We start from the raw sequence: 18,791 nt of genomic DNA, 5'->3' as shown, positions 1-18,791 counted from the left end.
CAGTTTTTTACAAATCCAAATTAAGTAAAAACAGTTATGAAATTTACAAAACTTTATGTGTTACAGGTTTTGTTCGATTGACACGGTGATTTTTTTTCTTCTTTTGCCTTTACAAGCTTAGCTTATCGATAAATTGCATTGAATGTGTGCGCTATTTTGGTGTTTTTCTGCATCTATAAAGACAGGATACTATCTTTTAATATATCTTCGTTGTATTTTCGTAGTTTTTATTTCTAATTTTATATCTACTGAACACTTGCACATTAGTAGATTTCAACAAGCGTAAATTTATGGTGTTGTATCCCAGTACCGTATGTCGATCATCTTTAATTTGGCGGTAAAATTTGGGGTTTTTTCGTTGCGCTTTATACATTTTGTGCATGTCCCTTAATATTTCACTGTGCCAAGTTTCAAATTTTACCATGGAGTGGTAAATTGTTCTGATATCTGCATAGCTATATGTAGTATAATAAACTGATCATGCATACCATGATCACAAGGTTGTACATAGGCGCGCGTTTAGTTCTAAAAAAGACGCAGTGACGCTAAGAAAAAGTTAAACGCCAAATAAAGTACGAATTAAAAAAGAGAAATCTATAAAATAAAAATAATAAAAAAGCAGTGTTATATGACCTCATCAAGTATAATGATCGGATTATTATCTAGAATAAATTATTTAACTTATAGACAGAAATTACTGGTTATTGATTCATATTGTGTGCAGATGTATTTTTCTTTTATTAACGCATACCAACGGTCTAAAAGAGGGACGTAAGATACTAAAGGGACAGTCAAACTCATAAATCTAAAACAAACTGACAACGCCATGGCTAAAAATGAAAAAGACAAACAAAATAGACAATACCTGAAACATGTTAACTATCTGAATTGATATATGCTTGATTTGTATTAGATTTCAAAATCGACGAGCACTTTGACAGTTATTTCTCGAGAAAAATTAGAAGAAACAAATGTTCAGAACATGTTTAGAAGAAAATTCAGTGGCGTGCAATTAAAAATTGTATTATATAAATGGATAGTGTTGTTTTTGTTTTCCTTTTTTAAATGTATTTATGTGCATGCTAATCAACGTTATTTCCTTTCTATTAGGTATAAAATACTAAATGAAATAAAAGTATTAAACTGTCCAATGCTATTTTTCGATTTAATTGCTCTATACAAAAAAACTTTTCTACAGTAGTGAACGAATCGAGTTTTTAAAGCAGGATTTTTAATTCACGAATCGATAGAGTCTTAAAATGCAACGAAGCCAACCGTGCCTTAAACATTGTTACTTGAAGAATACCGCCGATTAGTTGCCTCTATCTTCAAATTTTATTAAATATATTACTACTTAAATAACAATATTGAAATAATTTACGATACCACAATAACATTTTCGAAAGCTTGTAACTTTCTTTTTTGAATAAACAAAGGAATTATTTAGTCTTTTCTTATTAGCATTTATTTTGTTATGTTTGTTTTTGTTATTGTTTCTGTTGGTCCGTTGTTTTTCTCTTATAGTTGATGTGTTTCTCTTGGTTTTGGTTCGTGACCCGGATTTTTTTTTTCGCTTAATCGATTTATGACTATTGAACTGCGGTATGTTACTGTTGCATTTATTAAGATGTCAACCTTAGGTGTCAATAATGAAACATAACATACGACTAACAAATTAATGTGACAAAGTTTGAAAATCTTTTTCTTTGATTAATTGTTGAATTTGAAATGTAAACCAAAGATTTTAGATTAGAAACGGATTATTTTATATATCAACTAGACAAAGCTAACCTCATGTACCTGCAATATTTTGTTTTTTTTTCTTTACATTAGTTAGTTATTTTTGTTTTGCTGCATGTCATTACTTACAAATATGAAGATTTCATCAAGAATATATTTGAACACTGTTTGTATATGTTGTTAATAAAAAGACATGATTTTTTTCAGTTGTAACACTTTTTAACGGTACCCCCTACCTTTGATGTATCTATATCATGCATCAACTGTTTAAATATTCATGGACCGTCCACACATACAGTTTAATCTTCAACAGTACCTTTAATGGTTGCAAAGATGTTTTTCGAGGTACCTGGTTTGTTGGCTCTTTTTTAAGCTATTTGTATTTGACTTAAAGGGTTTCGATTTGACCATTTTATTTAGACGTTATGAACCTACTATCGAGTAGACTAGATTTAGGTTTGAACTTGCATTATCAACAAAACGGGTGTCCATGTGGATAAGGGTCTGCTTACCCTTCTCAAGCACTTGAGACCACCCCGGTTTTTGGTAGGGTTCGTTTTGCGCAGTCTTTCTCTTTGTTTTTTTTTTTAACACTGTTGTTTGCCTTCTTGTCTTTTTCATTTTGTTCGGCATTTCATAGCGTTGTCAATTTAATTTCTACTTTTGAATTTAAATGTTTCTTTCTTATCTTTCTCCTCTTTTCACGCTCGTGCAGTTTTATATAGACCTCCTTTATATGGGTGTGCTCCCACAAAAATTGCTCCAACAGAGATTTGAGGAAAAACGTCTGAAAGACACTGCATAAGATTTACGGTCACGGTTACACGAATTGGTTGACTGATACGATATGTCCATGTATAAAATCACTAGCAACATGATTTTTGCCGTCTTAGATCTTCAGATATCAGTGTAATTGTCTTTCATATCCGTTTGTGTATCATTTTCCGCTTTTGACATGTTGACCCCTTGTGTATTCGGATGGCAGGTAATGCATGCATAGCAGCGGGCGTACCCTGTCGACGTACCTGGGCTCATCCTTCAGGAGTTCATGTAATATCTTTTTGTAAGCCTGATTTGTCTTCTTTATCACTTTATGAGAAAAGAACATTGATCAACTAATGTTGCCTTAATTTACTGTAGGATGCGCACTCAATTCCTTACATGATCCTCGCTTGATGTTTCGACTCTATTCTGAGCTGTACTACAGACAGTAATATTTTCCTGGACTAAATATTTATATCAGAAAAATAGTCCCAAAGAATCCACAGAAACACGTCCTAATGAGAAAATATAGGCTGGGTGATTTAGTTTCTCCCTTTCTTGTTGATAGAAGAAACTACCATATAATTGCATAGTCTGGCTAACAGATCTTGACCCTGAATTAAATGTTGTAACTTTGTCAGTATATTCTAACTGCTCTCAAGTGCAGTAAATATATGTTTTTCCTACTGATTATGTTTGAAAATTGAACTGGTCTAAGTTTTGGAGTTTGTCAACAACGTCAAAGAATTTTTTTTATTAGTATTCACTTTTAAAGGTTGCCCCGTAGAGAACTCGGATTGTCATAAAAGAGGAATTACATCTGTAAAGAATGCATATACAAACACACATAGTGACTAGTCATTCTTAAGACACCAGGATTGCGGTTTTCTATGACATTCAACATAATTCCTGAATATGATTGAAAAATGCTCAGTGGTTAAAGCTAAATCATTCTAAAGATAAAAAAAAAGTATGATAATCTTTGAGATGAAATAAGTAAGAATTTGCTATTAATGTATGAACCAATTGCACAAAGAGCAGAATACTAGTACACCTGTTTCAGAAACTTATTTTTAACTGGTTTTTTTTAATTAGCCAAACACAGGTTAGTCAAAATTTCAATAAATTGGTTCCTGACAAAATACTATTGCAGCCATAATATTTGGAGAGAAAAAAATCTTGGAGCAATGGCAATTCACAAAGTCATAATGATGTGATAATGAATCCTGAATATTGCATTTTTTCGTCCAAACTGCCTAATTTGACCAGGCTGGTGATAAATACCAGGACCTCCTGCACCTGAGGCGAGCATGCTACCATGGGTCACAAAGAAGGTAATATTACTACATGTACTATAGGATTTTCTTATTTTAAATGAGCATATGGTTACAATATATAAGATCAGAATTAAGGAGTGAAAGTAAAGTCAGAGTGTTCATCATGTTCATGTTTTATTTAACACTTAACAGGCACATGTACATATTATACACAGCTAAAGTATATCGTTTAAATAATATGCATTTTTTTTCCTTAAAACAGAATCAACCAATAGCTATGAATATTCAGTAATTTGAAAAGATATTGATTAGATAGCTCCAGATAATGGAGGCTGCCATTTAAGTTGAATCCATGTCTTCATGTGACTTTCAATGTTGACTCATCTAACTGGTTATTGTTTGTAATCAATTAATCTTAACCAGGGCATACTTTTTCAAACTTATACAATTTTTTAGATTAAAAAGAAGCATCTGATTTTGAAAAAAGTTTCATTTGAATAAGATGGATGTCATCCTATTTCCCAGGTGGAGCCACTCTTATATCATTTACAACAGAAAGAGCTTACATCAAGCTAATTATAAAGAGAAGAATATATAATGAAAATAAACACTAAGATTTATAAATTTAAATTCTATATAATAAACAAACATATAAATAGTTTCACAAAAATTTCCAGGTCAATTTCAAACTTGAATTACATGTATTTCTACTGTGTTTCAATAGATTGGTCACAAAGTAATTTTTGTTTCGTCAAAATGTTCTAATTGCTAATACTACAAGAAAGATTTAAGAGAGTAACAGTGCAACCTTATTTTATTACACCCTTTAAAAAAGATAATTGAGTTTTGACCTTTTGGCCTTTTGAAAAGGTTGCATACCTTCCAAACTTAAGTGATGCACTAGAGAAACTGAAGTCAACAATGAAGTTTGCATTTATAGTTTTTTACAGCAATTTCATAGATTTCATACTAAGCTATGACATTTTTCTTGTATAACTCTTGAATAAAATATGTCATTTGTAATAAATGTACACGCATTCTATAAAGATTGAAATTATTTGAAGAAAAAAAATATAATGGTTATGCTTATTCTATCCTTAATTGATTACAATGACAAAATCTGGAAATTTTAGAACAGATATGACAGTTGTGAACAATTCAAAAACAGTTTTTGGCAATATATGATGTGATATTTAAACCAATAAAATAGATTTGCATTAGGACAACTTGTAGCAAAATATCATTTTGAGTAAAGCCTTGGATAAGACTTATATAGTTTCAAACATTCAGGACAAAATTGAGGCCTTCCTGGCCAATCTACTTCATATCAAAACTGATTATTAGAATAAGAGACTATTAAATGTACTTTTGAAGGTGTCATAGTGACATAGATTTTTACTACAATTTAACTATTACAGATATTATGAATGACAACAGAAACATTAGAACTTACAATGTACATATGAACCAGTCTAAACAGTGTTCTAGCAAGGATTTAAAAAAGCATGGTGCTAGTCAGAAAAAGGGCAATTTAGCACCTAAATATCATTGAAAAATGGGCAATTATTAAAGCCCCATAATTAATGAGCATATAACTCAGGCACTATGGTATAATCAAATTTCAGTTAAAATTGAGTACTAAAATTCAATATTTTTGTTTCAATCTTCTCTGTTTGACTTTAAAAATTTCAGGTCATTACATGAACACACTCTTTTACAATGAGTCATAGGGGGACATTTATTTGAATAATGCAGATAACAGTATTCTGTGCATGATCCTTGCTAATGGTTTCAATGTCACATTTATTTCAAATTATTACTTCAATGCACTTGATAAATCCATTAATTGAAGTAAAGATATAAAAAATAGTTTTAAAAATATTTATTATTTAGATGTTTTAAGGTAAAAATAATTAACAGTAATAATTTGATATGCATTTGCAATCAATTTGGTATAAATTAAATCTTTTTCCAAAAAGAACATAAATTTAAGAAGAATATTGTGATAGGTGATAATAAAGGAGAAGTAATTCATTTTTTTGTCAAACATTTTTGAAATACACAAATTATTTATGACCTAAAGCTAAGGTAATCGGTGTTAATTAACAATGTGTTTGACACCAAAGCTGTCAAGTGAAGCCATGCTCTTATTTGGTCACTTTACATAGCTAGCTGAACTTCCTGTTCATGAAAGAATTACGAATTTGCAGGTATTTCAAAAGCAGAAATGCTGAGATTTTCACAACAGCAGTGCACCCAATAAACGACAAAAAAAAGCAAGGTTGCAATAAAAAATCGCAGGCGCTGCACCCTGTTTAAACTTTCTAGCTAGAACACTGCTAAATATTTAAAAAAAAATATTTACTTTAGATACTTATGTGGAACATAAATGAATTTCAGAACTGTTATGAGATATTTTTATTTCTGGTGTGAAGCAGAATTTGACTGCCAAAAATTACAGAATGTTCCTGATATTTTGAACATAAATAATTTAATATTACAAATCTCAATATCTATATTTTTTAGAATAAATATGGTAATTTTTTTTTAATATTAAGTCATAAAAAAAAATTAGAATCTTATTTCTTTTTAAAATAAAATCCTAAAAGATGAAAATTACACTAATAACACTTAGGAATTACCATAACAAAAAGTTTATATAATATTAATAACAAAGATATAATATATTATCAGTTTCTCTAAAAATTTGAAAATTTTGTGTGATAATTTACCATTTCAAGCTACTAGTTGAAAGAAAATGCATCACATCAAAAGCCATACATCATTGACATTGTCTAAGAAAATAGCAGTGAACATACATGTATTATCAAAGGTCTTTCATACAAGAGGGAGTACAACATCAAGCTTCATCTCATCTAAGGGCTAACACTCTTCAATAAAATTAAAACCTTCTTCCAAAAACGACTGATATTTTGTTAATACATAAAATACTATCTGGTAAAATAAAACTACATAGTAGATACTCTATCAACTCCCTCAAAACTTATTCAAAAGATTGCATTATTTTTCATGTTAAAGTCAATTTGCACAGAGCATCAAACTTCGCATAATATTGTATATTGGATTTTATCTGACAACTTGGTAAAAGGCAGATAACTTGTGTTAGATGGATTGGCAGGGGCGGATCCAGCCATTTTGAAAAGGGGAGGTTCCAACTATATGCTCCCATTCAAATGCATTGATCGTTCAAAAAAAAGAGGGGGTTAAAACCCCTGGAACACCACCACCCCTGGATCTGCCAATGATTGGGGTAGGGAGGGGCCCTACTGATAAAGAACACCAGTAAGTGACAACCTACTCTAGATCTTCTATTGATAAAAAAATTGTAATATAAATTAACAATATCAAATCATAACTCCTGTCTTCCTTTTTTGTCTGGTAAGGGCGTATGTACAAGAATCTACCAATTACTGTGTAAAGTTGCGTACAATGTACCTGATTAAAACTATATTGACAACTGAAAATAGCATTGTGCAAAAAAGCTGAGATAAGAACAATAACTGTTTAACAAGAGTTATTGTCTTGATTGCTTGAATGTTTTTCTTGTCACACAAATTTGTAAAATGTCATTCCTCCAATATGTAAAAATTCAAAACATGTAAATAACTAGTTTACAATTTAATAAGTTATTTCTCTTACTTCTCTTACAAAGATAGTCCTAATAATCAGTTTTTTTTTCCCCACAGAAAGCAGCCAAGTAAGACAGCATATTGATACAGATCACAAACAATACATAAAAAGTTTATATTGTGTACAGTGTAAACAGTAATGTTACAATCTTTAAAATCTTGTAAAAGCAAAACACATATAGTCATTATAATTTTCATTTCAACAATATTTAATATGAAATCTGTATTGTTCAATCTTAAGATATTCATAGTTCTTCGTCTTTCATAAAATTAAGATATAATTTGTTGTCATTTTTCCTACCATGGTAGAATTTCTTCAGATTTGAAGGAACAGTCAAATAATATGCAAAATATCCTCTTCAATAAAAACAGTCAAGTAATATCTAGAATATCCTTGTCAATAAGAACAATCAAATGATACATAGATTATTTTCATAAAGAACAGTCAAATAGATGTAAAATAATCTTGTTAGAAAGAACAGTCATAATAACCTTATTAGAAAGAACAGTCATAATATCCTAATCACAAAGAACAGTCAATGATCTGTCAGTATAAATTTCACTAAAAATGTACAACTGATTTTAACATTTATTTGTGTTTTCCATTTTTCCGTATTTTTCTGGCTAAAGCGAAATTTGTCTCTAGAGAAAAATAGATTAAAATCCTTCAGTGGATAATGGATAGATTTCACCGCACACAATCTGAGGATAAGTCATTCTGTTCTCCATTTTCTCCTCTTCTCCATAATGTCTAAAAAATACAATTATAAGATATTTTTTTACAAATTTATAGTTAATAATTATGACATATAGAAAGAAGGTTATGCTGATAATGAAAATTATTCATCAACAGATAGTGAATAACTTTCAGACACTTTTAAGCAGTGTGCCACTATTAATCAATCATTCTTACTCTGAAGATAATCCATGAAGGACCAAAATGTCTCAGTTTAAGAAAAATCACCAGGTGCTGGTAATCATGTGTAATGGCATAACCTACATTGTTCCTTTAATACACATAATTAATATGGCATTAACACAAAAAATCTCCTTCAGAGCTATTGTGTTTAGAACCAGTTAATGTCAGTATTCTCTCTAGTACTCATATCATTAGTAATTTCTTAATAAAATGATCAGCATTGAAAATATTAGTTGCTGCTGGACATTTTAAAAGCTGTTCAGAACTAAGGTTAATAATTGCATTTATATACTGCCTTTTAAATGAGGTCTATGACTTATGTCTTAAATACAACCATGCTGCTATCAATCTATGAAAATATTTATAATAGGTAGCTAAACATTTATGTTTTGAATGAAAATATAAAATTAGCTTATTTGCAATACTTGGTGGGATATTTATATGTACTTGAAAAGATTGAAAATCTATGGTATTTTAAAACATGTCTTATAAAAAAGCCGGCAATTTTCTAATCAATTGGGACATTTGAAAAATGTCTACTTGAATTATCCATCAATTATTTGTAAAAGCCATTTTAAATGCAGTAAGGTTTCAAGATACCATTATTCTTCTGTCTTTTTAAGAAATAATATGCAACTTCCTACCAATTATGGGTATTTTTTAGCTGATAATTTTGTTACAAAAGAATGAATTAGGTTTTTAATATATTAAAAATGCACATGTATCTTTAAACTCTCTGTACTCATTTTAAACATGATACTTACAGGGGAAGAAGATGGGTTCTGGACTGCTGTAATACCTGTAATATCATTAAAATTTATTTTATAACATTTAAAAGAAAATTCATATATTCATACTTCCTCCAAACATTATTATATCTGAATTGTAAATTCTTGTATATTTGATAAAAAAATACAGTATAAGTGATTGTTTTTGTAATCATCAAAGGTTAAACTGAATACACTTTTTACACTTATGCATGCATGTTCATCCTACACAAAATTTTACAACAGAGTTCCTGAAATTAAGGCATAAAATAGTTAAAAAAAATACTAAAGCAGTCTTTTTAACCAAAACATTTCTTATAAGTAGCTTCACGTTGTTTTCAGTAAAATTTCATATAAGCAACATTGATTCTCGATATTTTTTTCCTAGTAAGTTTTGCTCTGCTTAATTTTTTTGGGCAAGTCAAACCTGCATGTATACATGATAATCTAAATTCTATTTTTAGCAACAGGGGCCATGTTTGTTGATAAATCAACTCCCCCCATACATTTTTTTTTATACCAGATTCACTGAGAAACATTCAGTTAAAGTGGTTTGCATTTGGACCAGAAGTCAAAGATGAACATTTTGATTGCAGATGGACAATGAACAACAATGACAGACCTCAAGTGATGGCAAAAGCTCGCATGGCCCTTTAGCCCAGTTAAGCTAAAGTTTATTAACAATTTTTTTTTTTAAGAAACCTCTATTCAGTACTTAATGATGACTGACACTCACCTGGTAATTTGATTTTCCCACACATCTCACAAACCGACCGAGTTGGATGGTTAGAGTATGTGCAATCATCACAATTCCATGCTCCTGGTTGCTGTTCTTGTGGGTATCTCTCTCTATTACTTTGAAGGTTGCCTAAAAAACAATGAAGGGTAACAGATTTTTTACCATATTTCTCGAAATGCAGAACATATCTCAAAATATAAGGGCAGGGTTTCAATACCTCTGATAAAATTAAAAGATGTGGTACAGTTGCCAATGAAAAAACTCTCCACCAAGTACCAATTGAAGAAAAAGATTACCCTTTTTTTATTCAATAGAGACAAACCACAGTTTTGTTGTTGACTTTTTTTTAAAAAGGTAGGCTTTGAACCATCTTTTTTTTATTTTCTATTGACCTTAATAGGTTATTTTTATAACTAAAATTTAATTCTTCATGTTAAACAACTTTTTATTTGTATTGTGAAGAATATTTCCTTTGAATGATCTCTGTATGTGTAATGCAAACTTTTAAATTTTGATAAGTATTTAACATTACCCTTGTGTTTGGCTTTACAAATTTATATTTAATTATGATATCGAGTTATAATGCAGTTTCTATTTTTGTTATAATGAAATGCTATTTCTAATACCTGGTCCAACTTGATTTTGGTGGAATATATAAGGAGGTGATGGCCTAGCATATGGATCAGTCTCTGGTTGTACCATTAATGAATGTTGAGGTCTTGTCGATGTTATGTTTGGTGTAAATGTTGGAGGTACTTGTTGTGATAAAAGTTGACTTTCCAACTGACGAACCTGAAAAACACAAACAATCAAATTCCTAAAGAAACGTTTAATAAAGAAAAATATAATGGGAACTTTGACCTGAATTTTTTTATTGCATTTTCTAAAATTCTCTTTTTACACAATAGCTATATGTCTGTCTTTAGTGGAATTGACACAAATTCTTGAAAAAGTCTGATTTCAAACAAGAAATATTTACAGATTACAACCAAAGCATACTTAAGTATGTCAAGTATTGCAAAAACCTCAGGTTAAAAGTCGCAGAATCCAAAATAGGGACTAAGTCTAATCAATTTAAGACAAGCACCAGCAGTATCAAATCAAAATTTTAAAATGTTAAAAGTCACAGAATCCAAAATAGGAACTAAGTCTAATCAATTTAAGGCAAGCAATAGCAGTACCAAATCAACATTTTAAAATGCTTATAAACAAACAATTGGAACTCAAAAGCAATATTTTCGCACTATAATTCATTTGATTTGCAGAAATAAAAAATACCAATGAAAATGAAAACATGAAACTAATCAAATATTTAAAATACTGTATTTGCTTCATAAATAACTAAAATAAGTAATATAATTATTATTTACTCCCATTAAGATGAATTGTAATATGAATTAAAAATATGATGCAGCGCTATTGCATTTCAATTCTCTTATTTCTGACAAAGCGCAACGCTATCTAATCAAATTGACAAGCTATTGATTTTATAATCTTTAAATTTCCTGTGTTTACCTGCCAATTTTGATCAAATGATCAACTGTTTTAAGCTACATAGATGATGTCCAATATGGGTGGACAAGTTCAATGAAAAACCAAAATGATTTCCATTTACAATGGTACTGTCAAAAAGATCTAATTACTAAAAAGTATGTAAAGATACAGAAATTGCATACAATGTAAATTATAAATATAATACAAATTTAAAAATGTCACTCAGTGTTACTTAACTCACTTTATTTCTGAGTTCAACATTGGCACTATTAAGTCTAGTGCTCTCTTCAATGGCTTCTTTAACATTAACTTCTGCTGTTTGAAGCTATAAAGAAAATTTTAATGTCAACCTTTTTGTTTTTGAAATGTTCTCTATTTTTCTTTTATCATTTTATTTACAATTTTCCCAATGTTAGCTTTAATAACGTATTAAATCATTAACATATCTTATTCATTACATTAATTTAAAAAAAACAAATTTACGATAAACTTTTATAAAAAAAAATGTTATAACTTTATTACATTTATGTCTTTTTATTATTTTTAAGTATTGAAGCATACCTCATACCTGCCAACTGTCACTATTTGCGGGGATTTCTCCCATGAAAGCTTTTAAAAGAGAAATTTTATCCACAATTTAAAACTAAACAATTAATTTTACAATGGCTATAGGATTGTAAAAGTACAAAGAAGCTAAAATTAACTTTGAAATGCATTTGAAGCCCCCTTGAAGGTTTTATGAGGCTATAAAAACCTTATCTTCCAAATAAAACCCCCATCGGCATTTTGAAATGTTGGCAGGTATGATACCTTGCTTGTAGAAGGTTTTTGCTTGTTTGTGTTACTTAAGAACATAAAAATGAAAATTTAAGTAGGATTCTTTTCTTATTATCCTGTGTTTGTATTTATAAATATTGGATTAAAAATGACTTTTTAAGATTTTTATGCATGCAAATGTGAAAGCATATAGCTGTACAAATATAATGTACCTGACATAGACATTCTGATCCCAATAGGTTCAGAATTTCAGCAATTTGTAAAATGATGATGATGATGATGGATGGCCATTTAACGTCCAATGGAAAATTAATTGCATATTCTAGACAAGAATATGTTATTGTAATATAAATTTTAATTCTGCATTATACTCAACTGATACACTGAGTTGGATTTTTAACATGCTGGTTCACAAGGATTCAGTCCGTAGGAAAATTATTTTGACTACGAGCCGACCAGTATTTGCTCTTAATCCTTTATGCCATTGTAAAATGGAAAGAACAGAAAATATGGCATGGTCTAGTGATATAATTGAGGAAAGGAAGATGGGACTATTATCTTAAAGCTAATTTGTTTATCTATTTTGATTCGGATTAAACATGGTCATGATAATGAACCAAAATTTTAATTACTTTTGAAATGATTCTGTTTTCACAATGTAAATAATTTGTATATAAAACAAAATTTCAATGGTATTGGACTTTTACTGCACTATACATAAAGCACGCAGGTGGAGGATATTACTGTTAGACATACTGGTGCCTATGAAGACACTGGTGTGGTTCTCCTATATAGGAGGTTAAAGATACAGAGTTTGTAGTTTTTAGTTACTTGATTGTATGACTTTGTCAAAGTCTGCCATCAAGCTTATTAAACTTTTTGATTAATAATGAATCAACAGAACATGTGCAAGTCATTTAACAAAATATTTATGTGAACATCATGTGCAAGCGACATATTAAAATCAAATGTTAAATAACTTGTTGGTTAGCTAATTTTAGTCAAAACAATGAGGTAATAATGGTGGTTTTTGTCGGGAAGATTAAATGTTTCGACCATCATTCAACAATTGCATTGCAATCTCACAAATATTTTCTGAATTTACACTATACAATTACCTGAGTTTGATAACGTTTATTCTGATCAACAAGCTTATGATTTTCTGTTCTGAGTTTTCCTAATTGTTTATTTATATCATCTTTTTCTGACTGAGCCTTAGCTCGATCACTTCTTTCTCTATCAAAATCTTCCTGGAAAACTGTTAGCTAAAAACAAAAAAGCAAAATTTCTTAATTATGTGAGAAAACCTGAAGAATGAAAACATGGTCTCATACAAGAATCTGTGTATATATAACAACATCTAACACCAGATTGCACACCATGTATAGAATACTGCTAACTTACTGTATGTTTAAGGTATTTTCAAAAAGTTGTATTTTAAAATGATATTTGACAAACATAAAAATAATACAGTAGATTAAAAACCATGTACAATCGTATTTTAAAATGATATTTGACAAACATAAAAATAATACATGTATTTGATATAGACTTATTATCTAGCCATCAGTTTTCAATGTTTGTGAAAACTCCTTAAGAATTAAGAGTTTCTGAACATTAAAGTTTTTATAAAATTAAATAAAAGAATGACTTACATTGTGTCTGTTATTTCATTTTTTTCTAAGAACAAGACTATTCTCTGATCACAAGGAAATAGCAACTTATAACAAATTTATGCCTAAGTTTTAAAATTTACAAGATCTAGAGGCATCTTCAAAGGTTAAGTATACCTGTTCTCTTAAAACAGCTATTTCTGTTCTAAGGTCTGAGTCAGAAGACACATGTATAGCCTGTATACTATCTCCACCTAAGCCTTGCTGAAATTTAACAAAGTAATATATCAACTATGATAAGTGTATAACATGCTTTCTTGAAAGTACTTCAATTCAAATTTCATGTACTGGGTAAGTTTAGGTGAACATGATTTTTTTTTTATCATTTGCTTTTGGCTTTGAACTAGCTTTCAGCATCTATAAGTACTCTTAGATCGGTACTTTGTGTCTTTTTTCTATAAGGTAGTTGTTTTTTCTATTCTTTTTGTTGTTACTTCAAGACAATCTGATGAGCCAAGCCATTGATTTGTAGTTTGATTATATGTTGTGCAGCTACACCATTGTCTTACAATAATAAGGGTTACAAACCCACAAACAAGGTTTAATTTTTTGTACATTCTGTATATGCATGTCTTAAGTTAGGAGTCTGTAATTGAGTGGTTTCTTTGGTTGCTGTCTGTTTCATCTGTTTTTCATTTATTGATTTCACATAAAACAGGCAGATAGTTTATTTTATTTGAAAAGTTTATCAATTCAACATGCCTTTTTATAGATGTTCATTGTTAAAGGCTGCACAGTATCCTATACTTGCTTAATTTAACATCTTTTAGACTTTGTTGGATAGTTGTGTCATTGGCCATCATTGAATACTTGTGTCATTGGATCAATATCTCATTGGTGGCCATCATTGGATCAATATCTCATTGGTGGCCATCATTGGATACTTGTATCATTGAATCAATATCTCATTGGTGGCCATCATTGGATACTTGTATCATTGGATCAATATCTCATTGGTGGCAATCATTGGATACTTGTATCATTGGATCAATATCTCATTGGTGGCCATCATTGGATACTTGTATCATTGGATCAATATCTCATTGGTGGCCATCATTGGATCAATATCTCATTGGTGGCCATCATTGGATACTTGTATCATTGGATCAATATCTCATTGGTGGCCATCATTGGATCAATATCTCATTGGTGGCCATCATTGGATACTTGTATCATTGGATCAATATCTCATTGGTGGCCATCATTGGATACTTGTATCATTGGATCAATATCTCATTGGTGGCCATCATTGGATACTTGTATCATTGGATCAATATCTCATTGGTGGCCATCATTGGATACTTGTATCATTGGATCAATATCTCATTGGTGGCCATCATTGGATACTTGTATCATTGGATCAATATCTCATTGGTGGCCATCATTGGATACTTGTATCATTGGATCAATATCTCATTGGTGGCCATCATTGGATACTTGTATCATTGGATCAATATCTCATTGGTGGCAATCATTGGATACATGTCTAATTGGCAAGCATTGGATAGTTGTCTCATAGGCAATTATACCACATCTATTTCTTCTATATTGTAAGAGATATTGTATTGCATCAAATAAATTGTTTTTTAGATTGAACTCAAGCCCTGATTCGATTTCCCAGATACTGACATGATGTCACAAGACAACTAAGTTCTGCCCTCACTTATTTAAACCTACCCTAAGAACACTAAGTTCTGCCTCTCTGGCTAATTGTTCTCTGTTAATTGCATTTAATGATTCCTCTAATTCCCTCTTGTCCTTCTGCAGCTGTTCATAAGATACTTGAAATTCTGCAAGCTGAGCTTGAAGGGCATCTTTCGCCGACTGCAATAAAATTATAAGTGTTTAGAGAGTTTATTAATTTAAACAATTGTTAAAATGAGTGATGGCTGAACTAGAAACCATTAAAAATAGGTTTTATAATAAAATAAACAAAAATACATAATCATATAAACAATTTATTTAGGCTACATGCCAATAACACAACACAACCTGTCAAGATGTATTTGCAATCAACAAATTTCAAACAGATGTTGAACTATGTCAAGCAAACTCAGCCAGTTGGACAACACTGAGAGGCTTATCCTATCAGGTTCATGCTAAACTTATTTAATAATATAAAGATGAAATACATGTTTGTTCAGAACTAATGTTGATGTATAAAATTAAATCTGTACTGAAGTACAACCACTGATATGAGAGTGTAAGACAACATGGTTTAATTCTAAAAGATGCAAGTAATCCAAAAATGGTATGGTTTATCATTGATTTGTACTTGTATTTTTGTTATCTGTTGTTCAATTTATAAAAACAGAGCTAAGGTCTTGACCCTGGTCTCAATACCCACTCTTGTCTATAATTAAGCGATTTCATTTGTTTTACATCATTCAGATCTAACATGTTCGAGTGTGACAGACAGACAGACAGACAAAGAAACAGACATCAAACATTATCAAACAACGCTCCCCTTATTCTAAGCAAGGATATAAGAACCATGACTATAAGGTGATAGTCATTACCTCGAAATATTGAATGCATATAAAGGGTTTTTAAGGTTGGATTTTTATACCTCTTCATCCTCAAGTCTATTCTTGGTAGTTAATAAAATTCTGTCATATTCACATCTTCGTGTTTCATCTTCTAAATTCATTTTTGTAAGCTGTTCTTTTAAAGTTTCAATCTGATATTGAGAATGTTTTGTTTTGTTTTCTTGGTCAGATCTCATTTCTTTGAACATCTTCTCCCATCTTGAATTGGCTTGCAGTAACTAAAATGAAATAAAATAGTAAATATTGACAAAGTGATATACAGTAATATTCTTGATATTTTGAGACCGAGTGTTTCTGAGACAAGATTGAATTAATCATTTGTTCTGGTACTCAAGTCTCACATGTATATATGTTATACATTTCATACGATTAGCAACAAAACAACAACCCTTAATAGAAAAAGTCCAGTCATATACATAAAGAAAAGAAAAAAGTGTCTGAGGATTTGTGTGCCCCTGCTCAAGCTATGCAATGAAAATGGGAAAGATGGACAGAAAAAGCGAACAGTCATGGGTAACACTTACAGCCCCACCATTGACTGACTACAGGGACGTAATAAAAGGAGGTACTATAAGGATTCATTATCAGTGATGTTGTTAAAAGCCGGCAGCCGGTGATTTTCGCCGGTAATTGTCCTTTTCCCGCCGGCTATTTTTGCATGAGTAAAAAAAATAATAAAGATAAAAAGATAGTCAGGTTAATATTAAAAAATAATTGCTCAATGCATCAGCTTCCACGATTAAAGTCTTGATAAACAAGGATGTAAATCAGTGTTTACCTTTGACTAAATATAGTTCATGTAAATGCAGTCCATTGATTGGTCGTCTATTTAAAGTATTGTATGTTTGCAAGGATAAAAAGAGAGATGTTCCGATGGACATTATGACCCTGTTCGGTTTTTGCGTCTAGAGAAGGAATAAGCCAAAGATGACAATAGCATGTTATGAAAATACATCAGTCAAATAAAAGAAAGTATAATATATAATGTTGTCAAAAATCTGAAAATCACCACCTTTTGTAGTTCACATTTCTAAGCCCACGACCACATGGTGTCCAGAGAATGAAGGTCAATAACGAAAGTAGAATATTGTCGACCACAAATAATTTTTAAAAATATCTTTAGTTCAAAAGGATTTTAGTTTACTGCTTACTGGACAGTTAACAAATAAGAAAAAATAAAAGGACATAGCTTGACAACATGTTTTAAATACGTGTACAAGTCTTATGAGAAAAAAGGGGGTCATTTGTCACTAAGTACGTACGCAAAATAAATCGTCTAGGATATTTGATAAATTCGATTATTATTGAAATAAAATTATAATATTTCACTTATTATTTACCTATATTCAAGAACAGACTTCCTTAGTTGTCTTACAAAAGACACCTTCCCAACAAAAAAAATCAATATAGATTAACCTTGCCAGGACTGCGGATTCCCATTTTTTATTTTTTTTTTCAAATGTGATTGAAGTCAACAACAAAAATAAGACAAAATTTACATTTTCCCAAGCATCTAAATCACTCCCAGGTATGCTCAGAATGCAGGATTTTTAGTCTAAATTTTCAAATCTTTTTGGGAAGAGCATACGATAGTATAAAATATAGCAACTCTGTAAAAGTTTTAACTTTGAAATCGAAGCTCCAGCTGACTACTAGTCAGCAAATATTGTTTTTAATTTTGTATAAAAAACAAAACCAACACTTTTTTAATATAATGTCAGAATTACAATTTTCATTTAAAACTAAATAATTCAAGTGATAATTCAAACCAGAGACAATATGTTTCTATTCAAACTAAGATCTTTGGATTCTTTCAGTTCAAAAATATTTACTAGCAGTCAACCAACAGGAAAATGCACAGAAATGTATATTGGTCCATCAAGATGATCAATGTACAGAAAATTTACCCATCATGTTGCTAATTTTAGTTAATCATTTACATTATCTTCAGTAAAAAATGATGTTTTCAGAGGTCTGAATAAGGGTCTAGAGTACCCCAAAAATGCAGGATTTTGCACCATTTTTAAAAAAAATCCTGGGGCTCTGCCGTAGTAACGACGAGCAAGCTTGTCACCGCGAACGGCTTCGCCGTCCGCAATTACTTGCCGCCTATTTTAGAAATTCAGCCTGCTTCTTCAAAAGTTAGTGACATCACTGATTATTATTCCACACTTACAGCCCCCATCATTGACTGACTACAGGGGCGTAATAAAAGGAGGTACCGTAGATACTCGAGTATAAGTCGATCTGCTTACAAGTCGGATGCCCTTTTCAGCTTTAAAATGTTAGGATTCAGTCTTGACCCGCCTATAAGTCGGTTTAAATTGGGACTTTTTTTTTGCAGCAGACAGTAACTGATCATCGGTAAAATCAAGAAATTAAATTGAGTTTCATGCATTGAATGCATGTTTGTTTCTTTAAATGTACATGTGTATATAGAATTG

At 30.6% G+C, this 18,791-nt stretch overlaps 1 protein-coding gene across 7 annotated transcripts in view; it reads right to left on the bottom strand.

Moving 5' to 3' along the window:
- Window positions 1-7,403: 7,403 nt before the first annotated feature.
- Window positions 7,404-18,791, bottom strand: part of LOC143045065 (uncharacterized) — a 41,562-nt gene continuing 30,174 nt past the window's right edge. For 6 of the 7 annotated variants that reach the window (XM_076217358.1, XM_076217360.1, XM_076217357.1 and 3 more), the window contains exons 9-17: window positions 16,368-16,565; window positions 15,476-15,622; window positions 13,916-14,002; window positions 13,244-13,390; window positions 11,590-11,673; window positions 10,481-10,646; window positions 9,852-9,983; window positions 9,113-9,147; window positions 7,404-8,180 (exon numbers count right to left, since the gene is read on the bottom strand). In XM_076217358.1, the coding sequence (XP_076073473.1) occupies window positions 8,118-8,180; window positions 9,113-9,147; window positions 9,852-9,983; window positions 10,481-10,646; window positions 11,590-11,673; window positions 13,244-13,390; window positions 13,916-14,002; window positions 15,476-15,622; window positions 16,368-16,565 (1,059 nt within the window). In that variant the 3' untranslated portion in view covers window positions 7,404-8,117. The remainder of the gene's footprint in view (window positions 8,181-9,112; window positions 9,148-9,851; window positions 9,984-10,480; window positions 10,647-11,589; window positions 11,674-13,243; window positions 13,391-13,915; window positions 14,003-15,475; window positions 15,623-16,367; window positions 16,566-18,791) is intronic. The other variant, XM_076217363.1, reaches the window with a different exon arrangement.

This window comes from Mytilus galloprovincialis, chromosome 9, assembly GCF_965363235.1.
Source record: "Mytilus galloprovincialis chromosome 9, xbMytGall1.hap1.1, whole genome shotgun sequence".
Lineage (NCBI taxonomy): Eukaryota > Metazoa > Mollusca > Bivalvia > Mytilida > Mytilidae > Mytilus > Mytilus galloprovincialis.
Note: the sequence above shows the minus strand (reverse complement) of the source record. Positions and strands in the feature narration are given on the sequence as shown.